Source organism: Azolla caroliniana, unplaced genomic scaffold (assembly GCF_043228905.1).
Source record: "Azolla caroliniana isolate FFs.n. ecotype wild unplaced genomic scaffold, voAzoCaro1.0.p SCAF_2, whole genome shotgun sequence".
Classification (NCBI taxonomy): Eukaryota; Viridiplantae; Streptophyta; class Polypodiopsida; order Salviniales; family Salviniaceae; genus Azolla; species Azolla caroliniana.
In genome coordinates this window covers 2546205-2571258 of record NW_028230437.1, presented here as the reverse complement: position 1 = coordinate 2571258, position 25054 = coordinate 2546205, and the positions used below count along the sequence as shown (strand labels likewise).

General features: G+C 36.6%; 4 protein-coding genes across 6 annotated transcripts; 2 read left to right on the top strand and 2 right to left on the bottom strand.

Annotated features, from left to right (window-relative positions):
- The first annotated feature begins 1136 nt into the window (after nt 1-1136).
- On the top strand, nt 1137-4200 carry LOC147867077 (pentatricopeptide repeat-containing protein At4g33990-like). Of its 2 annotated transcripts, XM_087314767.1 has the most exons (2): nt 1781-1908; nt 2009-4200. In XM_087314767.1, the coding sequence occupies exon 2, from the start codon at nt 2098-2100 to the stop codon at nt 4162-4164; it is 2067 nt and encodes a 688-aa protein (XP_087170893.1). In that variant the 5' UTR covers nt 1781-1908; nt 2009-2097; the 3' UTR covers nt 4165-4200. The 2 variants fall into 2 exon arrangements, with proteins under 2 accessions (XP_087170892.1, XP_087170893.1); XM_087314766.1 differs by having other exon boundaries at nt 1137-4200.
- Nucleotides 4201-4951: 751 nt separating this feature from the next.
- On the bottom strand, nt 4952-8909 carry LOC147867076 (ACT domain-containing protein ACR3-like). Of its 2 annotated transcripts, none has more exons than XM_087314765.1 (8): nt 8832-8909; nt 7773-7927; nt 7360-7405; nt 6826-6940; nt 6604-6671; nt 5899-6519; nt 5671-5775; nt 4952-5584 (listed from the first exon to the last, which is right to left on the bottom strand). In XM_087314765.1, the coding sequence occupies exons 2-8, from the start codon at nt 7856-7858 to the stop codon at nt 5252-5254; spliced, it is 1374 nt and encodes a 457-aa protein (XP_087170891.1). In that variant the 5' UTR covers nt 7859-7927; nt 8832-8909; the 3' UTR covers nt 4952-5251. The 2 variants fall into 2 exon arrangements, with proteins under 2 accessions (XP_087170891.1, XP_087170889.1); XM_087314763.1 differs by having other exon boundaries at nt 8703-8840.
- Nucleotides 8910-13081: 4172 nt separating this feature from the next.
- On the bottom strand, nt 13082-17553 carry LOC147867075 (coatomer subunit zeta-2-like). Its single transcript, XM_087314762.1, has 6 exons — nt 17424-17553; nt 17103-17262; nt 14967-15114; nt 14758-14835; nt 13955-14039; nt 13082-13423 (listed from the first exon to the last, which is right to left on the bottom strand). The coding sequence occupies exons 1-6, from the start codon at nt 17427-17429 to the stop codon at nt 13364-13366; spliced, it is 537 nt and encodes a 178-aa protein (XP_087170888.1). The 5' UTR covers nt 17430-17553; the 3' UTR covers nt 13082-13363.
- Nucleotides 17554-21579: 4026 nt separating this feature from the next.
- LOC147867074 (large ribosomal subunit protein uL15c-like) lies at nt 21580-24897 on the top strand. Its single transcript, XM_087314761.1, has 5 exons — nt 21580-21704; nt 21856-21994; nt 23203-23421; nt 23782-23933; nt 24444-24897. The coding sequence occupies exons 1-5, from the start codon at nt 21666-21668 to the stop codon at nt 24681-24683; spliced, it is 789 nt and encodes a 262-aa protein (XP_087170887.1). The 5' UTR covers nt 21580-21665; the 3' UTR covers nt 24684-24897.
- The last annotated feature ends 157 nt before the right edge of the window (nt 24898-25054 follow it).

Sequence of the window (25054 nt, the reverse complement as noted above, 5' to 3'; positions counted from 1 at the left end):
CAATTCTCGGACATCTATGATTTCTACATTCTTCTCTTGATTCATCATATGCATAATAGATGAGTTTGATACCGCATCCCTATCACATATATCGGCACGTGACTTTGTTGTGTTTACATTTTTTGTCTCACTTACATCCCACCTTATTGTAGCCATGGTTTTCCTCTTTTAATGCTTCTTTTAACTCAATATTGTTTAGGCGCTCATTTGTTTCAAATGAAACTTTCGTACATTCTTGAATCTCATCATTAAGTTTCGCAACCATTTTTTTAAAACCTTCATTCTTAATAACAACAATATGTACTTTAGCATTCTCTTTCATTAGTGTCCTAATCTCTTCACTCTTCTTATTTATGGTTTCTTGAAGAGAAATCCAATGACTCATAAACATTTTCTCTATTGTGATTGAATTTGCTACATTAATATCTAGAAAAATTGGTGATCTCGACTCATTATCGATCATACTACCCGACTTTATGGCAACCTTACGAGTGATTGCCATTTTATATGACCAAACCCTACAAGAAATATACCTCTGATGAAACTTGTGACTTTAGTTTATTACAAAACTATTTTCTTAAATCATACCATAGATTTTTACAATGAGCAACAGTCCTTAACAATCGGCTTAACAGTTTGGTTCAGTCTAGGTTTAGGTTTTTATTAACGGTTCGGTTCGGTTTCAATAGTCAAAACCCGTAGTTTAAACAGTTTGATGGTTTTTTATTTTAAAAAAATTTTAAACAATCTTTTCTTTTTTAGACCTTATTCTAACATTTTAGGAACATCTTAAAAAAAATTTAAAATGAAATATTATACATTTTTTAAAATTAAAAATTAAAATTTTGACCTATGTTAAAAACCGAAACCGAACCACGAAACCGCGATTTTTACGGTTTAATGGTTTAACGGTTTGAAAATGTTTAACAGTTCAGTTTGGTTTGGTTCAGGTTTCAAAAAAATTAAATGATTCAGTTCCAAACCGGTTCGGTTCGGTTTGGACCCTCTCAAACCGAACCGTTGCCGAATGTTAACGGTCCCCCAAGAAATTTAAGCCCTAATTGAATCCAATTTAGAAGCTTCTTCTCCTTCTTCTTCTTCTTCTTCTTCTTCTAGAACCTCCTGTTCTTCTTCTAGAAGCTTCTGGAAGAAGCCCTGGCCCGGCTCCCCTCCGCCTCAGCCTCAGCCGAACCTCCACTACCGTCTCTGCCCCACCTCCTCTCTGCCCTGCGAGGATGCAGCAGAACGAAGGACCTGAGATTAGCTCACTCCCTGCATCTTCTCCTCTGTGCCTTCGGTCTCGATGCTCTAGAAAGCTTCGGAAACTTGTTTATCTCCACATTCGTTAAATGTGGCCACTTTTCCTTCTCCCTCCAGGTTTTCTCTCGGATGGAAAATCGGAATGAGCTTTCGTGGACCTCCCTCTTGCAAGGATTGGTCGAGTCTGAAGCGTTCCATGGTGTTTTCCATGTGTACCATCAGATGTGGCGAGAAAAGGTTCATTGTAGTAAGTATACTCTTGTTCCTTTGATTACTTGCTGTACCAGGCTAGGGTATGTCGAGGAAGGCCTGCAAATTCACGGTGCGATCATCAAACTTGGGTTTGAAAAAGATGAATTTCTTTGCAATGGCTTGGTTTGTATGTATTTGAGATGTGGTTGTCTCAGTGAGAGTGAAGAATTGTTGTTGAACTCTTTGCATTTGCAAAGCTACGATGTAATATCATGGACCTCTCTATTTGTTGGTTATTTGGATGCGGGACTACTTGAAAAGGCATTGGATTTCCTGGAAATAATGCAATGTGAAGGAGTAACTCCTGATCGCATAACTTGCATTTCTGGCTGGAAAGCTTGTGGTGACATAAAAGCCCCCAACATTGGCCAAAATCTACATTCATTTGCTTTCAAGGTGGGTATGGAGATGGATATTTCGTTAGAGAATGCTTTGGTGTATATGTATGCCAAATGTGGTTGTCCAGAAGATGCTGAATATGTGTTTGAAAATGTAGACATTCGAGATGTGATCACTTGGACTGCATTGAGTGGTGGCTATGTAGATCGTGGGCTTGGAAATAGAGCATTATGTTGTATCGAACAAATGGAGATTGAAGGTATAGCTCGGGATACCTTCGCTCTTGTTTTGGCTATAAAAGCTTGTGGTAATGCAATAGTAACTATAAGTAAGGGTTACTATGTACATGCCGAGGTTGTCAAGCAGGGGTTTGATTCTCTTCCTATTGTTGGAAGTGCATTAATAGGTCTTTATTTTAAATATAACTTGTTCACAGAAGCCAACGGAGTACTTAACACATTAGCTCTTCGAGATACTGTGTCTTGGAATACTATGATTTCAGGGTATATTGAAGTTGGATTTAGTGAGGAAGCATTGAGGTGTTTGCAAGAAATGCAATTGGAAGGTGTTACTCAAGATCAAGTTACATTTTTTTCAGGCCTTAAAGCCGCTGGTGATATTGGAGATCTAGAAAGGGGCACCAGTATACATATACATATTACCAGGATAGGGTTTGACGGTGATGTCACAATTGGAAATATGCTTGTGTACATGTATGCAAAATGTGGTTTTTTTCTGGATGCGGTGGAAGTGTTTGAGAATTTGGCCATCAAAGATGTGACTTCATGGACTTCACTAAGTGAAGGATATGCCAATTATGGATGTAAGGAAGAGGCATTAGAACTTTTTGAGAAGATGCAATTGAAGGGTATATCTATGGACGATGTCTCTCTTTATTTTTCCTTACAGCTGTTGGGAAGTATTCAAGTTCCAGATTGTGGCCAGAAAATACATGTCAATGTTGTCAAGAAAGGATTCGATCAGTATCCTTTTTTTGGCAATGTTTTGGTTGAGATGTATGCTAGATGCGGCTTGGTTATAGACGCACAAGACGTATTAGAAAATGTTTCATTTCAAGAGGTAGCATCTTGGAATGCACTTATCAAAATATTTGTGGATAAAAATCTCTATGAAGATGCAGTTAATTGTTTTAAGCAGATGGAGCTCAAAAATGTCTCTCCAGATGTGACAACCTTTATTGAGATTTCGAAAGCTTTGAGTAATCTTAAAGATAAATTTAGTGGTCTTAGTTTGCATGCAGCTGTCATGAAAAAGGGACTAGAGAAGGACCTTAGTGTTGCCAATGCATTGGTAGAAATGTATGCTACTTCTATGACGAAAAAAGCTGCTCTTGAGATTTTCTATAACATGTTGGTTATAGATCCTATTTCATGGAACATACTAATCAACAAGTTTATTGAAGAGGGCCATCTTGAAGAAGCACTGGATATATTGCAGCAAATGCAATCAAAAGGATTATCCCTGGGCAAAGTCACATGGATGGGGTTAATATCAGCATATGTGGAACATGGCGAAACTGAAAAAGCTCTCACTTCTTGTCGTAAAATGCAAGAGCAAGGATTGGCACCAGATAGTGGTATTTTGGTAAGTATTGTGAAAGGTTGTGGCAATGAAGCATTGTTGGAAATCGGGAAGCGAAACCATGCACAAGTCATTGCTGGACAGGAGGTTATAGGAGTAGACCTTGCAACATCTTTTGTTGATATGTATGCAAAGTGTGGGAACTTGACAGATGCGCAAGAGCTCTTTGATTCGATACCCACACGTGATATTATGACATGGGATGCACTTATTAGAGGCTATGTGTACCAAGGAGAGAGTTTGGTTGTTTTCCAGTTGTTTGAGAGATTAGTGCAAACAAGTCTGCACCCAGATGGTGTTATTTTTCTTGCAATTCTCACCTTGTGTATGCATGTGGGTCTATTAGAGAAAGCCCATAGTTATTTTGAGGTCATGAGAAAAGAGTATGGTGTGACACCGGGCATTAAACACTTTGCTTGTGTGATCGATCTTCTAGGCCGTGCAGGTCAAATAAATGAAGCTGTAAGAATTATTGGAACAATGCCCTTTCACCCAAATCTTGTAATGTGGCACACTATTCTAGGTGCTTGTCAAAAATTGGGTAATGTTGAACTAGGTAAGTGGGCATTTTTACATGCTCTTCAATTGGATAAAAGTCATGCTATATCTTTCATCTTGATGTGCAACATCTACATAGATGCTAAAATGTGGATGGAGGTAGAAGAGATTGAGGTGTTAAGGAATCAATTACGAGAAGGATTCTGTGGGTAAAATAATAGAAGCAAGCATTTGCTATATTCTATGGCACGGTTATTTACGCTCACCATTTCAATCTTTATTTGAGAGAATCGGTTGTGGATGATGTTTGAGAATGAATTATGGTGAATCGAACAATTAAAATTGGAGGCCATTGCATAGTTTCTCAACTAATTTCTAATAGTTTAAACATGGTCAAATGTAGTTAGATTTTGCTGAACAGACAACCATTGATGATTGGCGAGAATCGAATATCTGGAACTCAAGCACTTGGGAAATAAGGGATGTAGTTGGCTGTAGGGTAAATTGGACCTTACTTTGTCTACAGGTCAAGTGGGAGTAATAACCCCACAACTATATGTGACCATCTTGGGTTAGCTGAGCTCCTTTTGTGTTTAGTAGTTTTGTGGACCTTTCAAGGAACTCAAAAACAATTGTTGTCATAGGCAATATGACATCCAAAACCATTATTAATGTCAATACTCAAAACCAAAGTATCAAGATTAAATCCACCCCATACTTTGTTACCAACAAACTACAAACAAGTTTGGGAATGGAGAAAATTGTTATCCCCATAGAATTTTAATCATGGTTAAATTTTGGAATATGAAAACTCAGAGTCAGCCTCGGCATGAGGTGTGTCACTGATCCTTACCCAATTATAATAACAATGCAGCAACAGAATAACCAAAGGAAACGTCATCTGACTGGTGAATAATAGATATCTCCCTTGAAATAATATGGAGTGAGCATGCATGCAACCACACCTTCCCATCAAAGATTTATTTGCTGATTACGAATGAATGTCAATTAATCCTTGTCAGTACATTATAGCTCGGCATAAATTCTTGCCCATTAGAGTGATCCTAAATGTGGTCATGGAGAGGCTTGTCATAATCCTTAGGGGTTTTCATTCATCTATGCATAAAATGTTCAAAGTGTTTACATTCTTTTTTATTGATTCTTACAAATGTGTATGTATAATTCACAGCATGGATTGCAATGATTATGTATATCAGTTTTCTATATCATGGCTCTGCAGTATTTTGTTGATGTAACAATGACATGTTAAATAACAAACTTGATATAATTGGAACAAAGTTCAAGGACCCCAACTCGTCAAAACCTTTTCCCACTGATTTTTAATCATAGTAAAAATGGATTGAGACTGAGAGCTACAAGCCGTTTTTTCGCAGCCATCCTCAACGTGGAGCTTGATGGGACCGACATCTTGGAATCGTTCACTCATTGCATCAACAACCTTCATATCAATGGGCCCTCCACAAGCATCAGTGACGTAAAATGTATTGAATGCTGTATTTCCTTGAGTAGACACGTCAGCTCGCATCACAGTGAGCCCATTTTCTCGTAAAAGGCGAGTCACTTCAGATAGAAGCCCTACGCGATCAATTGAATAGATCTCCACCTTGAGACCCTATAAATGTATATAATAGGTATTAAGAATCCTTTCACTTATTTATCAAGAATACAAGTCATTCAAACGTATATCATATATATAACCTCGGATACCCTCCTCTCGATGGCAGCTTCCAAGCAATTGATTACGCATTGGCTCTCACACTGGCTGTCCAATGCATACCCGTCAACATGGCGGATGAAATATTCCTGCATCCTCAAAGAGTGTATAAGCAGGATATATGCATTAACCATACACTTACGCGAAAAGGTCATACAAGCTTGAAATTATGCTACATGATGTAAACAAACATAAACTTCCATGATATGTACTTGAAAGGCTTGATGACCATCGGAGCGTATACTCGCATGAAAAACAGCATATTGCATGTCCGTGAGTGTACATACGATATCGAAGAGCAACTTGGGTCGGTCCTTGCACCCGATGTTGACAACTGAGTAACCTTTCTCTTTGCAGTTCTCGATTGTGATCGATGGCTTTTCAGAGGTCACAACCAACTTTTTGTCAATATTCTCCGCTGATTGATAATCACGATCCGCGAGCATTATCTGATGTAATCGCCGCTCTTTATGGACGAAACTTTTATTTGAGAACTCCATGAGTACTTCCCCGATATCATCATTAGCTCTCAAGATGTTACTGACTTGCTCTTTGATGAGGGATAAGTGCCTCGAATCTTCGATGCGTCCATTTGTCCCTTGGTCGGTAATATAGACAACACAGGCGAGGCGTTCATTGTGTGTCCATGATTCAGCTGCCACTACATTGCATTTGAGACTAGTGAGGACAGCGGAGATTTCAGACAAGATACCACGACGATCTTGACCAGCAAGCTCAAGGACCGTGTAATCCGATAAAGTGTTCGCCCCCACAATCCTACCAAGACATGTCTTGACTTCAGTATTTGGAGCATTCCTCTTTCCAACCAGAGACTGTCAAGACCAGGGTCCTACTTTCAAAAACGCTTACATATAGTCACGACTTTCTTCTATTTGACAAATGTGTCTGTAGCGTACCTGTTGTAAGAATTCGATAAGCTTCTCATCAGTAATTTTGTTACCTAATTGATCAGTGACATGGAACACTGCCCAAAAAAATCATATGATAGATAACAAGAGATTAAGCCACCACTTTTTTCTTGTTTATCCCTAAGTTTCCAGATCAATCGAAAGGGAATGCTACCACTAGTACTGATTGAAGTACAAACTAATAACATTTACTATAATATGAGTATTCACCATCCATAAGCCAACCGCCATCCGATGAAATATAAGCTTTTGAGATGTTAAGGTCCAGATCGGCAAGAACTTGCACTACTTCTAGTAGAGTTCCGGGCCTATTTGTGCTCGCAATCTAGATCTCAATGAATGTAGATTATAAATTAATTAACAATGCTAAACCACAAAAAAAGTGTTTAAAAACTTCTAAAACATACAAACAAATATAAGAATCTACAACCATAGGAAAATGGATACAAATGCAAAACCCAGTTAGTAGACCACGCTAAGTTCTAAAACAACCACCAAATTTTGTTAAAAACCACACAACAAATTGCCAGGAAACCACCATATATATGTATGTATGTATGTATTACAAAACCACACAACCAAATGTTTTTACAAAACTACACAAAGGAAAGGAAAAAACAAAACATCCATGTTCTTTCACTATTTAGAACTCCTTTTTTAATAATTCACAAACACGGAGGCAAAATATATATACATGCAAAAAGTAATTAAGTATTCTTTCGCTCTTTTTAATTATTGACTTACCTTCACAAGTGAGAATCCATTATCTGTTTCATTATCAATCACTATCCTGTAAATCCAACCAAAGAAAATCTATTTATATGCACATTTATATGTATGTATATAACTTCCCATCACCATATAAATATTTCAGTTTTATGAAGAAAACAAAACACAAGGATAATTTAATACCCATAGCAAAGCTAGTTTGTGAGAATTGAACCTTAGACCTTTTTATTTTCATAATGGCTTTAAGGTTTCAATCCCATTGAGAAAAAAAGGTCAATCTTTTGAGTACCAATTTTCTTTTATGTTAAACCTTAAACCCTAAGCCCAATTTCCATACGTTTTTGAATGGGATTATGATGACTTTTGTATGAGTAATTGCATATTAAATGAAGGGTTTTCTATGCTTTATGGAAAGTAAAAGTATTTACCTTGGTGGGTTTATCCTGAAGCTGAAGTTCTCATATTCTGGATCAAAATAAGGCCAGCAATATCTCTCTTGAGACTCCATTTTCATTCAAACCTTTTCTCTCCCTCTCCTGCTTTTCTTCTTGTTGTTGTTTTTGGCTGGGCGATTTTGATCTTTCTGGATTTCAAAAGAACAAACCAAGAACAGCGAATTATATAGAAATCATGGGCAAAATACATTTAATTTCCTACATGCATCACACACGTCGATATATATAATAGAAGAAATCTTTTTGCAGAAAATGTAAGCAAAGATAGATTAAATTTCCATGTGGGTATCGGAGAAATTGTTGAGCACAGATTTTGAGCCAAAAAAAGAAAAAAGCATTCGAACAGCTAACGAACAAAAAAAAGGCTAAAAACAACCAACCAATACATGTTTAAAAAAACAAGAGAGAGAGAGAAATTTGGTGGGATAATAGGATTATAAAGCAGAAGAATAAATGCTTCTTTCCTTCTTCTTCAAATCTAGAGAGAGAAACAAGATTCCAAAAAAGAGGGAAAGTGTTTGGAATGATGATATGCCCATGTATTCTATTTTTGTGTGTCTTGTGATGCAGAAAGGTATGGATGAGAGCACCATCATCCATGTTTGATCGGGTTCACACCTCTTAACAGTCCACCCGATACAACCAACACACAATTCCATGGTCCGAGAGATCGTAGATTGCTCTCTTTTTCTAGTATCTCTAAAAAGGCTATCTATGGTTTTTGGGAAGCCTACTCGTGAAAAAGCAATTTTAGAGCCTATATTTCCTAGATGAAGAAACAGTTGAACTTCATATGTTTCGTAGAATTACAATAGGCCTTATTGAAGATTCTGGTATCATCTTCATTGTTAGGTACAACACATTCACGAGACTTTTGATCTCTCCAGTTTAGCTTCTACGTACCAAAGAGATGTCATTCCTCGTTTGGTTGAAGCTCGAAGCTTAATTTAAGAACACAAATCCTTGGGATAGAGAAGTTAAAACCCATGCCAATCTAAAATAAATGTACTTTTATGGACTAATATAGATTACCTTAACCCAAATCCAATGTTTTTTTTGTCTTGTCCAAACTCCATCGCTCTATTGCTCAATCTCTTTGTGGCTCATAATACATGTCCTTATAAGGTACGAGAATGAATAGGACTTTGATTCTGGCACTACGAATGTCTCATATACAGCCTTGTATGTTTATGCAAAAGTAGTATTTTTTCTTCTCTTTACAATTAGTGTAGCATCTTACTCATGTTTTGGGCTAGTGGACTAGTGGCCTTCGTCTGTATGCATCTCTCTCTCTCTCTCTCTAGAGGTGTAACACCCTTTAGATCTCAACTTAGTAGACATATGACAAGTTTTACTTCACGTACAATCAACTCGATGCATTCATATCCCACAATATTGCTTTTGTGGCATAGTGTAAGTAGCTTCCACTTTATCCCAAGTTTCAATCACATGGGTAATGTTGAATGATAAATACATGTATAAAACAAAACATGAACACTAGTCATTGCTTCTCACTTTAGATGGGTGCAGAACAATCAAGGGTATTCTTTGTGGCGTACATTAAACAATGGTCTACATATAAATATTTTGGCAATTTGGCAATCTTATTGTATTTTTGTAAATGGATTTGTAGGCATCATATCTCATAGCATATATGCCTCTAGATTACAGAATCTTGGTAAAATGAGACATTTATTTGACACTGTCTAAAGGGAATAGGAATCTTGTTTGGCTATAATATGAATTCAAAAAACAATGATCAAGCATCATTTCATTATGTAAATGGATTTCACCATTTATAAATACAATCCCTGAATGAAATTACAGAAATAATATACTTTTATGCTCTTTATTTAGTTAAAAACAAGTTGCAACTTTGAGCTACATATTAATCGATCACAATGTCCACATCAAACAAAGACATGATTAGGAGGCATTACTCTCTACCAAATGCATAGGAGTTTATAAAACCAATAATGTGGATGTATGAAAGTGCTCATCTCATTGAGTTGCGAATCAACCATCGTTTTCGTTTAAGACTTGGCAATCTGAACCAAAACATAAAGTTTGTGAATGATATCTGCTAGAAAAAAATCCAAAATACATGTGATATGAAAACTCCAATACCTCTTACAAGTCAAATTTAATGGTTGTCTTTCTTTTATACACTTGTTTGCGGTTGAAGTATTCTTTTCATGACATTCCTCGGGTAAAGTTATAACATTTGCAATCGACAACAACTAATTGATGTTTGACAATAAAAGACATTTAGTAATCCCTTGCATGCAACACAATTATTCGATGTTGTATTCCAACACAAAACAACATGATAAACCAAAGTCCAAGACTTGGCCATTGCACTACAAGCCTTCTAGATAGAACCTCTAAAACATTATATTTAAAAAATGCAATACTTTGAGCAATAATGTGATGTTTTTGTGTGGCAAAATACAAATCTGACTAATTTGATCCATCATATGCTACCACCCTCACTTTTGTTTGTAAACAAAACCAAAACGTGTGTGAGTGAGAGAGAGATAACCCACCATCAAACTTCTTCCCTAGTATATGCCCTTACTCCAACCAATCCACTTTATGTGTAGAAGGTAAATGTGCATTTGTGCATTATAAAGGATGGCACAGAAAACATTGTCATTCCTCCCCTTATCTTGTTAAGCACCAAAGTTCCTTGGTCTACCGATGAAGATAGAAATGCTCTCCTCGAACCTATAGATGGGTTGGTCCTAGACTTTAGTTAATGAGTGGAGAAAAGGTATTAATGCAGATAACACGTGCCATTTTTGTATGAATATAGAGGAGACTACTAAGCATGGTTTGTGGAGTTGTAATTTTGCAATGGAAATATGGAAAAGAATCTTAAACCAATGTTGTATGGGAAGGAGCTGTTGTAGATGTTATTTTTAAGAGACATGGTCTAATGCAAAAAACAAATGTACCCTTGAATCCACAAATAGCACTAGTAAAATTAAAATATGGAAATTTTGTAAGTAGTATTACGATTTGATATATTTGGAAAGCCAAGTGCTTGAGGTATTCCAAAATGTGACAGAATGTATGATCAAACCATAACTAGAATTTGGATAACTGTTGTGCATAATCTAAGAAGCTCTTTGGATAATATAGAAGGTGACATTCAATACTATTTGGATAATATAGAAGGTGAATACTCTAAAAGACATTATTGGGGGAAAAAAAACTCTAAAAACCTCTTTTAACTACAAAGTTTAAAGTTTCATACCATATGGGACAAAGGTAAATTTTATCGAAATTTTTTTGATCAGGGGGAGTTGTTTTATTCCACACCGAAGTATTTATTGAAGCTGATCGGTAAAACTTAACTTCGGTTAAAAATAAGGAGTAATTACTTATATGTACATTATTTCTTGTACAACATTAGGGCATTTCTTAATGCTAATCTAGTGTTTTTTTCAAGAAAATGAAGTCATGAAGAATGATAACAAAAGTTCAAAAAACATAAAGATGTATTAGAAAATTATTTTATATGTTCTGTTGATGTTTAATGACCTTTATGATTTGAATAGAGAACAATCATCCATATAAAAGAATGAAGAGGTCCCATCTCCATCCTTGTTCATTTTTACTTTTGAGTCTAATCAAATTATGACACTTTATAGTGAGCACTAGGAACATACAACAAAACAATCAGCATTGTTCTTGCTTTCTAGTCAAAAGATGGTGGTTTTACCATCGTAGTTGTCCATAAACGCTGAATGGGATATCATTTCAATTTTATCATTTCATTGCCTTTTTACAATTATTTGCCCCCTATACTCAAGAAATAAACCAGCAAAAATCGTAGTGTTTATTCCACCAATTTTGGTGGTACTTCTCCTAACACAAATTATTGAAGATATTAATACTCATTGTTAGTTTATTTATCTTTAAGTCTTTGAAGCTACTAATACTTTCATTAAGAACAAATAATTGGCTATAATAGATAGTGATGCAAGCAACATGGAAGATATATGTGTCACCTTACCATGCGTAATGCAAACAAATATATAGTATGTCACATGCAGCATGCCTAAAATGATTATTCTTCATGATTTCATAGAATACACACATCTCCATACATACACACATTCCTACATAGCATATTGAACCTTATGTTCATCCTATCTAGAAATCCTAATGTGGTGCATATCTTTGGCAAACGAGTGGAGAGGAAAAATATCCTGAGAAACCTAAAAATCTGTCCACCAATCAAGGACTAGATGGTACAATAACACAACTTGTAATAATGAACATTAAATCACTATCCTGTATTAGATTATTTATTGAACAAAGAAATTGGAACCTAAATATTAATGGTGGAATATTAATGGTGTGTGCAATGTGCATGCTCTCACAACATCTCAATGCAACTCAGTTTTCATTATTCACAGTTTCGAATATGACAATTAGAATAGATATTTGATGACACATTTTCATCTTTTGAACTGCCCAGAAATTATCCATTCAGATTTCATCGTATCAGGTTACTTCTGATCAGGTTCATGCCTATGTTTGGAGTTTACAAACCAGGTAACAATATACTTTGACCATATGCTTCTAAGACACTAACGCATGTCTATGTGCATAGCCAATCAATTAAAAGACTGTTCTCCTAATTTTGCCGTTAACATTCTTACATGTAATACTGAGAAAAATATACCTGGTTACTATTAGAATAACTGGAAATCATTATCAATATTCCCATATTTACTATGTCTTTATTAAAGGCAATGAATGATTAATCAATTAATTTTACTCTACCTACCCAGAAATTAGTCCTGAAATGAATCACGGAATGCTTAAATACAATCCAATCCATAAGATTGATCATTTGTTTTATCCATAGTGAAAACTACATGCTTTTTAAAAGGGCATAACTACTCAAGTTATATAAAGACTCCATAATTACTACCAATCAGGTGTCCTTATTTATCTCATCAACATTTCCAAACAGATCTGTTAATCAAGAGACTCACCAATTGCATGTGCTAATATTAGTGCTAGAGGGGTAAGTACTTTGGAGTATTTATCACATTAACTACATGCTGGGGAAGAAAACTGTGGGTCACATCAACTGTGTGTCGGTTCATGATTTCAAACATCCAGTTTTGGAACAATGTCTTTCATGCACTCATTCATGCGTGTTATCTTTGAATTAGCAGGAAGCATTTCCACACCATACAGTATTATTCATTTTCATCATCAAACAATACCACATTTACCTTGAACTATGCATCCTCCACTAGTAATTTGAATTGAAAATACTTTCTATTGAATATGATTTGGAAGCCTTTGATCAAACCAGATTATGAGCTTTCAAGCTGGCATGTGTTCCAATACATCAAAAAAGTGGGGCCCTATTCCCCTATACACGAAACGTGAACAATGTGCGGAATTAAAGTCCACTTAGTTCTAAGGCTCAATAGATATAGAAAAAAAAAATTGAAAATGAAAGAACAAGCTAAAATACTATTTATAGATGATTTGTATGTTGTTATGGCATAATTGTGCTAGTGTTGCACACTCTTTTACTTGAGCAAGGATCTGGCTAAATGCTCCCTTGCAGTGGCAAGTGCTTGAGAGATAGTCTGTAACAGAATGCATTCATTTAATTAGCACAAGAATCTAAAAATGCAAAACATCAAAACCTGCACCAAATGTTCTCTTTTTCCAATCGCCTCCCAGGGAAGATGTAATGAATAAACCATGAAGTAGAAAGTATAATTTTTCAAGTGGAAATTATCAAATAGTTAGTATGGTGGAGATAGTTATCCAGTTTTTCTTTCCTTTTTCTGTTTACTTTTCCAAATTGAATAAAAACATCCTAGCATTGATGTAAAAACCTATTGGGTAGCATGCATATTTGTCATGTTTGAAACCATTCAAACTGTAATCAGGCCACTTTCTTTATCAAGTTAAAATAAAGATATCCATGCAATGATGTAATGAAACACGAAGTCGAATGCATATATTTCATGTTGTAAAATGGCATGCAGGTGTATTATCCAAAAATTCTTTTTCTTGTATGCATAAATGCCCAGTTTTCTTTTTCTTTTCAAAAAGTCATTACCATACATTTTGGTATCCATGGCTACGCACAATAAAAGTGGAAAATATACCTGTTCAGATAATGGGACATCAGCATCAGCACCTCGCATAGCCACCTTTCCAGCTATTACACTTGCCTCAGTTTCCAAAATGATCCTGTATAACACAAGTTTAAAGTCATTTAATATTTTATCCTCAGGGGAAGGGCGGCCAGAGGAAAGAACTCTGAAATACCCAAGATTTTCTTTATTTCCCTAAATGCCCTTGTATCTTCGTGACTCGTCTCTTTTGGGAGTTGACCAGGGCCATTATGGAAAATAAAGAAAAACTCAAGTATTTTGGGGATTTTCCCTTTACATAATATGTCAAAGACTTTCATTTGCTGTTACTGATGCACAACAAGAGGATTGCAAGCAGCTTCAGCTCAGAAACCAACCCACATTAGACAAAGTAAAAAAACACAAGTCCGGTTTTTTAGATGTATTGGTACAAAAAAGTTTATATGTCCCTGATTACGACCTTAAATACTTCTTTTCAAATAAAAAAATTATGAAATCAATGCATCAATATTCAGAAGAATTAGGGGGTTTCTAACTTTCATTGAGAAAAATATCATTTTTCCCTACACTTGGGACTTAAAAGAAAGAAAAAAGGAATAGGAGGAAATGTATGATATCACTTCCTAAAAAAGGATTACATAAGTTTATTTAACACTTGAAAATTCAACATATGGATATTCAATGAGAAACAAAGGAAAAAAAATTGATAGCTGGCTGGGGAAGGGGGGTTCTAAATCCTCTTCTTCATTAAGAAAATGACTAGACTAAGGAGTCAAACAAAAAAGTCTGCAACATAGGTCAGTCCAAATACATACCCGCCATCCACAATATCATCAAGACACAAAAAGATGAGATCCAGGTTTTCTAACACGGTTTTCTTATCCACATTGTTCCTGAAATCACATTGAGAAATAATCAGTAGTAAATATGCAAGTCATAATGAAAACTTCGAACTAGAGTAAAGTTGGATATGAATACATAATTAACTATTTTAAACGTTGATATTGGTTTATGGATAAAGAACCTGAGTAGAAGAGACACAGCATCAAAGAAACCCTGCAGTACTGTTGCTAAGATAAGCTCATTCTCATCATCACTCGCAGTCACATAGAAATGGAGGTCAGACACAAACTTGTAAACAACAATATATCCATCGAACATCCCTATCTCCGCTGTCAAGATGTAGTTTTATGTACGTGTTAAAAAATGATTAACAAATTCTATCATTATTGCAACAAAGTAAATGTGCTACAATTATTACATCATAATGCCAACATTTTATGAACGCAATTAAGTGCAGAGTTACAAACGAATCCATTTATTCTGGGTCCTCAAATTGACACAACTGATACAATCCTTGCAAAAAAGATCCAGTAATTTTTATAAATGCTCAAGAAATTTTCAAATGTTACAAATATGAGTATCAAATAATTAAGTTCGAAAAATATCCGAACATAAAGGCAAGATTGTGCATGAACAATGTTCATGAAAATTTCAAATTTCCTATGCATAATGAACGTTTAAGTATTCAAGTTTGAAAAAGATCAACATACATTTAATATATAAATCCACATTATCTCCTCCAGGTCAAACTTGAGGTGGGTAATACAGCAATTGTCATTTTTCATGCATTGTCATGAAAGTTTCTGTGTATATAAAAGGTTGTTAATAATTGAACAATATAGAACACAATGGTCAGCCCCTGCAAAGCAACAACGAAATTTGGAAAAATATCTGAACATAAAGGTAGATCTTCACACAAGCCATGAGAATAAAACTTCCAAATTTCTTATGTATAACAACTAATTAAAGATTTCAAGTTTGGTAAAGATCAGTATACATTATTAGATATAAATCCATAGATCTGTAGTCCTCAAATTGGTGTGGCCAACACAGTTACTTGATTGTTTCTTCTCATTCATTGCCATGAATGTTTCTTTACATATAAAAAATAGTTAATGGTTGAACAATATCAAAACATAAGGGATGATCTCTTTAGAGCAAAAATGGAACTTCCAATGCTTCTAAGGAGTGTTTAATGATTGAACAAGATCAGAGAATTTAATCTGATTCTAGAATACAATTCTGTATATGCCTTGTGAAACATTCTCATCACTTATCCTAATAATTATACAAGATTCAAACATAAAGGCCGATCTCTTCAATGCAAATGAGGCATTACTTTCCATAAATTATCCTGAAGCTTCTGATGTAAATAGGGATTGTTTAAACATAAAAGATCTGAATATCAAGGAAGCAATGCAATTACGCACATTCTTCATGATACATTCGCATGAATCTTCCAATATAATTGAGGTGTGTAAGATTGAACAAAATCAGTGCATCAAATACAATTGCCACAATGCAATTAAGATGATTCCATGAAACTTTAACGTGGTTAAAGATTGAACAAGATCTGAATAATATCAAGGCCGATCTCTGGAATGCAACTAATTACATTGTTTTTCCATGCTTTCTTGTGAAATTTCCAATGCGTATAAGGAGTGTTTAAGAATATTGAACTCAAATCTGATCTCATGAATATGAACTCACATGTGGCATACATTCTGGTGGGACTGCCAACGTGTATATGTATGCAAGGTTTAAATTTTGAAATTTGGAATGGATCCTGAGCTAGAGATTTTCCTGTATAAACCAATGGAATTACAGGAGGAAAGAAGATCTTGTCTTTGTTCTTTGTCATACATTATCATGAAACTTCCAATGCATACATACTGAGTAGTGTCTCAAGATTGAATCGATCAAACTAGAAAGCAATGCCTTCTTGTGAAACGCAATGACATAACCATTATTAAAGAATAACACGCAAGGATCTTCCTTTCTCCTATCAAGATCTTCCTTTCTCGTATCAGCATTCTTGAGGTAAGGAAGGAACCCAAGGATCTGGCTTATCATATTACCATTGATGAGATGACGAAGAACACAATGTTCTAGAGTTATCATATCCGCATTGATGACAAGAAAAAGAACAGAAGGATCTAGCCTTCTCATATCAGCATTTGATGACATGAAGAACAAATGGAACTTAAAAACGACAGAATGATTTTTTACCTTATGATAACACTGTTGATGAACAGAAGGATGACGAGAGAGAGAGAGAGAGAGAGAGAGAGAGAGAGAGATTACGAGTAACCTTTACCTTCTGCTCGTGCATTTGTACGCTGAGTTTTGGTAAAGACAGATTTCTCGAAGGCGAGCTTAGCGGAGAGGTTTGGCCAATCGTCAGAGAAGTACTTCACAGCTACACGTTTACCTTCCGCATCCAGAAGCAAGACGTTCTTGATCAACGGACACGAAAGCTGCAGAAGAAGGAGGAAATTCAGTCTCAGATAACAGAAGAAAAGCGGGAGAGAAAAGATGGTCTACATCAGATCTGATCTGATAAGGAGGGAAGAGGACGGGAAGAGTGCTCGAAAGTAATGAAACATCCATTGATAGGTTTTACGGAGAGTTACTTTACCTCCATCGCTGCAGAGGAAGATCTGCAGATATGTCTGACTGTCAGCTCCTTCGTCTTCTGCTTCTGCTTCTTCTGCTGCTTCTGCTTTCTGTTTCTTCTGCTGCTCCTTCCTTCCTTCCTTCCTTCCTTCCTTCCTTCTTTCGTCAGAGTTTCATGGAATTCGCAGCCCTACCCTTCACTTGTATTCCACATGTTACAAAATGAAATTCCAAAAATTGCCCCTCTCTCTCTCTCTCTCTCTCTCTTTTTCTCGTAATAAGTTGTAACTTGTTAACACTACTTAAAAGCATTGCGTCTTGGGTTCGAAACCCAATTTTCTCACTTCTCTCTATTATATACTTCATGTATATATCTCTTAATTCACTAGATGCCACTGTGGAATGTAGGGGTTGAACCCATGACCACCTGGTTTCCATTGGGCAACCTTACCAACTGAGCTACATCCATCTGAGCTCCCTCCCTCTCTCTCTCTCTCCCTTTATCTCTCTCACACACATTTATTACATAATATAATTGTGTGTGTATATGTGTGTGTGTGTGTGAGTGAATAAGTGAGAGAAAGACATTGCCCATATGGATGTAGGTTAGTTGGTAAGGTTGCCCAATGGAGACCACGAGGTGATAGGTTCAACCCTTACAGTCCACAAGTGGCATCTAGTGAATTAAGAAATATGTATGAAGTAAAATTGGGTTTCAAACCCAAGACATATTGGCTTGTAGTGTAACAACTTACCACTAGGGTAAGCTAATTACGAAAAGAGAGAGATAGAGATTGTGTGTGTAGATGGATGTAGCTCTGTTGCCCAATGGAGACCAGGTGGTCATGGGTTCAACCCCTCACATTCCATAGTGGCATCTAGTGAATTAAGAGATATGTATGGAGTATATAATAGAGAGGTGAGTAAATTTGGGTTTCGAACCCAAGACACAATGACTTGTAGTGTAACAATTTACCAATCAGGTAAGCTAATTATGAGAAGATAGAGAGAGAATGTGTGTGGTGTCACCACTACTCGGAGGTACTACTGTGGGACATGCCAAGGAGAGAGTTTCCTCGTGTGAATCCCATTCTAGTGAGTACATTGGCATGGGGAATATAACTTCGAGATCGTTTTTCATACATATGTGTTAATGAATGCCCGGCGACTTGTTCTCCCGTGTTCTCCCTAGGCAGGTGCAATGCACTATTGATGCATGGACCCATTAGATGCGAAGTTCTTGGACACCCTACATCAATTGCAAGTCAATATTTCTTTATTGCAGTGTTAAATCTATCGTTATGCTAAAATGAGACAACTTAAGGATGGGCTCGTCGATAATCGATGTTAATCTCATTTGATTTTTCAAGCACTACATCCTACCAAGCTTGATCTGATGTGGTACATATGAAGCAAGATGATGCATTTATAATGGATCCAATTACAATAATTGCATATGTGTTCATTAATTTAAGGATTTTCTTGGTTCGTAATCATTTATGATGAATCAGGTCATTTGTAGAGCACACCACGTGGTTGGATGCATTATGCACAACACCTAGTCATGGATAGGATGTAGTTTTCACAAAGGATGAGGTGGACATGGTTTTAAGGCATCTTTCTAGTTGTAAGCGCCATAGTTTGGATGGCATGATAAATGAAGTTTTTAAGATATATCCCAACATTTTAAAGGGGCCCCGAACTTTTATGTTTCTACGTTGTTAGGATTCTAATCATATGCCTCAACCTTGGACTGTTGGTCCCATTAAATTAGTTCCAAATAGGGCACGATCAAAGTCATTTCATCAATGGCAACCTATTTGAAACAAGACGAGAGAGAGACAAACAATGACTAAGAAGGGAGAGAATGAAAGCAAATGACTTGAACTATGAATTCTATGACTTGTGTTGTTGAGCACAAGTATTATACAAGGTTTGAGAGGCATGCATACACTGAAAGTTCGAGAGATGTGCATGCTCTATCGGAATCTAGGTAGAATATGAAGAAGTGAGCCTCGACAATTAAAACTTAGAATGGGGTGATTACCTAATGTGGATATTTCATGTATAGCCTTAGGGCATTTCTTAATACTAATATAATATCTTTCTTGGAAAAAAATGTTCGATCTCGGAAGATTATAGTAAAATCTATCTATCTCTATTTCGTATTAAATGTCTTTCATTATGAACTAAAACATCACCACGACTGACTTACAACAATCTTTATAAGAACTCTAGGGAGCTAAATATTACAAATTCAATTCCACCCTACACACAAATGTTCCAATTGAACCATAACTCCCACCTCAATAACTCAAACCACTGCTCTATATGTACAAAAACCCGATTGAATGAAGATTCTCTTGCCCTAGACTGAACAAAAGACGCACATCCTCTAGCAAACTTTATCTTTATTTAATGTATGTCCCATTGGAAAAGCTCAAACCATAACTCTCCAAAATATCTTAGCTATTAGCATCATTTGAGAACACCAACCTACCATGATCACATGAAACCTTTTCATCCATCCACTTATGTTTGTCAATCAACTTGTGGAGAGCATCATTTGTTGATACCGTAATCAATCTCCTATTTCAAGCAAATGGCCAATCGAGTTCTCGAGATCCTCTATCTAAATCAAGAAATGGGTCATGCAACAATAATAATCGCCAATAAAGTCATAACATCTTGGAATACGAAATATTGATCTTGTTGTGTAGAGGTTATTAATCTTCATTGTGACACCAACATAGCATCCTTCATTATTACCAAACCAAATCTAGGCATTTGCTTAAATTGAAGGTTAAACCTAATCCTCCTATATCCTATATTTGGATGACATATTTATTACGAGGAAATATGTGTTCTAAGGAAGCTAGGTTATGAATTTGATATGAAGGATTTGGAAGGGAACGAAGTAAATCCGAGATTATATGTGGATCACGTAATTAAAGTATACATTTGAACAAGGGTGGTTGTTTAAAGTATGCATTTGAACAAGGACAACTGCAGAGAGTTTTGTACATTTTTGGTTTTGTGTCGATAGCTTAATGTATGCCCATGGTGGACACCACACCCAACATTGTATTTGCACTCAGGGTTGTAGGTAGGTTCACGTCAAACCTCAATAAAAAACACCAAGAAGCAATGAAAAGAAGAATACAATAGTTAAGTAGAATGAATAATCAAGAACTTTGCCCGATGCCAAATGTGTGAACAACAAACGTTTTAGACTCTAACAATGCCAAACGTGTGGACACCAACAAATATAAGTGAAGGTACATTTTATAGTTTGTGAGTAGAATGATATCATGGAGATCAACAATACATTATTACATGATGGCGTTGACAACAAAAGCGGAGTACATTGCAACAAATGAATCATTGTGGCTTTCTTTGTTGCCTACAGATATGAACGCAAAATGTCGAAGAAGTCCAACTGCCCACAATGCAAAATGTTGAAGCATTCAGCTTTTCATGCAAAGAATGGAACACATTAAAGTGCAACATCGTGTTATTAGAGGAATTTCCATCAGGAAGAACAAAGATCATCTCGACGAAACTACACATGACGAATAACACTAGTGACACATTTACAGGGGGTTCTACCAGCTAGCTATTGTTGCCACTATCGTGGAAATGAACTAGCTTGTCGACATGGGTCATGGAGCCAATAAAGTGTTGGCCCACAAAACCCACCAAGGAAGGGTGGACAATGACCAATGTAGGTTGCTTGCAGGGCGACATACCTAGTGGCCAGACATTTGGTTGGACGCAGGCTACTCATTCAATACCATGGAAACCCTGACCAGTGTTGGCCCACAAAACCCACTATCTAGGGTGGACAATGATTTGTGTAGGTTGTAGGCCGAGATATCCAATGCCTGAACATTGGTTGGACGCAAGCTACTCATTCAATACCATGGAAACCCTGACCAGTGGTGTCCCACAAAACCCACTATCCAGGGTGGACAATGATCTGTGTAGGTTGTAGGCCAAGATATCCAGTGCCTAGCCATTGGCTGGAGACATGCTACTTATTTAATACCATGGAACCCCTGACCAGGTCATGGTCATGTCCATTTCTTAAGCCCAAGGAGATTTGGAGGGCATTTTTGTAATTTTAACCGTTTTTTCTATTGAAAGGAAGAAGAGCCTTTTCTACACAGAAGGCATTTTCACACACAGAAGAAGAAGAAGAAGAAGAAGAAGAAGAAGCTTAAGCTTATCCAAACAGAACACACACACTCACTCACTCTCACTCATGGCTATGGCGATGGCTTCTCTCCCTTCACTCCTCAAGGTAAGTAAATCTCTGTCTCTGTCTCTGTCTCTGTCTCTGTCTCTGTCTCTGTCTCTGTTTCTCTGTCTCTCTGTCTCTCTGTCTCTCTGTCTCTGTCTCTGTCCTTGTCTCCTCCTCAGAACCGAGTTGCTTCTCTTGTTTGATTTGATAGAGCGATGTCTCTTCCCTGTCATCGTCCTCGAGCTCCACCTTCCAGCGAGGCTCCATCCTTCGGTGTTCTTCATCCTCTCTTCATGCTCTTCCTCAGCGCAAATCCGTGGCTCCTTTCCGAGCGTCTGCTACTGTACATGGTGCATTCTCGCTCTGTCTCTGTCTTAATACTTCCCGTATCTCCTCAATCTTTTCTGTTCTTTTTTTAAGTAAATTATTCTCTGCAAGACTCTTCTTTTAGGTCAGATTTATCCCTTCAGTTTTTGTTTCTTTTTGGTTGCGCTCAAATTCCGTCCAGACGTGAACTGGTATGGTTCCTTCCTGTTTTGTTTAGGTCGAGTCATTTATGCTTAAATATAGAGGTGAATGATATGTATGGTTTTGCTTTCTTTTTCGTTTATGTCAAATTCTGGTTTTCTTTTCTGGTTCAGAAATGAAATAGCATCGCTTTCCCTCTGTTTTTATTGAAAATTATTTTGTCTAGAGTCCAGAGGTGAAATAGTGGGGTTTCCTTATGTTTTGTCTTGGTTAATTCTTTTGCTTAAATCTAGAGGAGCTACTCACAATTAACCATGGGATGTTTGTGAAATGCATAGGCACCATAGTCACATGGGACGTATTTCTGGATTCCTTGTAACGAAAAGAGAAAACTAAAAAAGGAACAAAATATGGGGCTATATAAGACAGAGGAACTAGATGTCTTGGCATATATTATCCTGATCATTCCCCCAGACTTGGAATTGATAGAGGTATAGAGGAAGGCACTTTTGTCTAGACTTGTTTCTCAAGAATCCAGCTGAATATGGCATATGTAATCCTTGGTTGTAAACTTGAATATCATAGAGAATTGGTGGGAGATGCTTCTTGATAACTTCATAGCTACACGGAAGACAAAGCTATTTCTGTATGTCATTTCCTCTGTTCCTGCAGCCCGGAAATTTTTTTGTCCATATATTTTTTAGTATTTCAAACGATTTAAAGTGTGGTTGAGATGTAAATTTTCCAATTTGATTCCTCTTCCTGTCCTCCCCTCCCTCTGCATAGCTACCTCCATATGGGTTTGTATTCTACAGCTTTATGCATATTGTAGGTAACTCATGAATATATTGTCTGTATGTCTATAAATCTAAAGAAAAGGTGTTTCATTTCCTTTGGTTCCAATCATATTGGCAGCAATACATCAGTCTTGCTGCATCTGGGAACCTTATTTTTGTAGTGAGGATAAAATATGTATACTGACATTTCTTTAGAGGCCAAAATGGCTTATGAGACTGATCAAGAGATTACATCTGTCTGATCTTGATGCTGGAAAGGGACTTCTAATTGTAGCTCTTTAATATGATAAAAGATACCGAGAGATTCCACCTAGCAAATCTGGGTCCGCAACCGGGATCTCGCAAGAAAGCAAAGAGAAAGGGAAGAGGAGAAGGTGCCGGACAAGGTGGTAGCTGTGGTTTTGGTATGAGGGGTCAGAAATCAAGATCAGGTCCAGGTGTACGCCCAGGGTTCGAAGGAGGCCAAACACCTCTTTACCGACGTCTCCCCAAGCTCAGAGGAATTGCTGGAGGTATAAATACTTTTGCTGGGTATCTAGCATAGAATAGCCTTTTGTTTTCAGAAACTACGAGAAAACTCCAAAATTTTCAGAAATGACGGGAAAACCCCTGAGTTCTCTTGGAGTAACCAACTTTTGCACTAGGAAGGGGGTATTTCTTGTAATTTCTGAAAACTTAAGTGGTATTCTGAAAAATGCCTAAGGGAATCAGGAGTATTTTGATGTTTTTTGCACTGATTATATTCTTCTTTGGTGCGAAATGGTTATATACATTGTATTTGAATTTGATGATTAGGAAAGTGTTTTTTAGACTACTTTAGTGCTGTATTTTTAACACTTGATTTGTGCAAATATTGTGTGTGTCCACCACAGGTATGTCTGCAGGGCTTCCTAAGTTTGTCACGGTGAACTTATCAGATATTGCACTTGCTGGATTTGAGGAAGGAGAGGAGGTATCTTTGGAGTCATTGAAGAGCAGAGGCATACTTAACCCCTCGGGACGATTGAGAAGGTTGCGTCTTAAGGTAATGAATGTGTATTTATTTTCTGATGCTAACACTTTTGAAATGATGAATGCATCACATCTTAAATGAATACTCATAGCTTGAACTACCAGGTAGGATTATTGTATACATGAAATATTGGATTGTTACTTTTGGACTTCTGTTGAAATATCTGTCGATAATTTTCAACCCTCTGGCTGTGGTGGTGAATAAATTGTGAAGCCATTTCATAGGAGGAACATTCTAGTTGATCAAACATATAATTATCTTGAAACAAAGGCACGAAATTGTTTTACAATGAACATAACATTATATCCATTGCTTTAGACTTGAACCACAACTTATGGTTGGAGAGAATAAGCTTTTGTTGTCACAATGAAAGTAACATTAGGCCGATTAATAGTGATAATTTTGAACCTATGAACTTGAGATTGTAGACATAGCCTTTACCACACTCTCCTGATATTTGTGCATATATTGGTAGATATAATTTCACATTATAGTTCAGCAATTAATACCCTGTTTATCTAGATTCTTGGGGATGGAGAACTCAACGCCAAGCTTTCCATTAAGGCGGGGGCTTTCTCAGACTCTGCTAAAAGTAAGCTAGAAGCAGGGGGTTGCACTCTTACAATGGTTCCAGGACCAAAGAAATGGGTGAAACCGTCAGTGGCAAAGCATCAAGCACGTGCTGTCGAGTACTTTGCGAAAAAATTTGGAACATCACCAAGAACTGAGGCTGTCACTGAGACGGCTCAGACGTCAGAGTGATTGATAGCTTGTGTATACATTTTTGTTTAATTGTGATGAATTTTTTCAATCATGGAAAGCTCATCATCTCATTGCTCACATGGAGCATCGACATGTATAAGGTCCTCTCCTTAAAAGTTGAGAAATTCTTAGGTTGATAAATTTTTTTTCCTTCAATCTTTGATGTTAACATGTATTGATAATGAAAATAGAAAATCTAAAGCTTGATGACTGATTTGAAGAATCTTTCGATCACTTACGAGTGATTTAAGCTGCGATTGGATTTCTTTTTTGCATTAGGGTTGTAACTATGGTGAGCCAATTTTTTACTGACTCATGCATGCAGGTTTAAATCTCACTTTATATGCTACTAAACCTAGATACAATTGCAA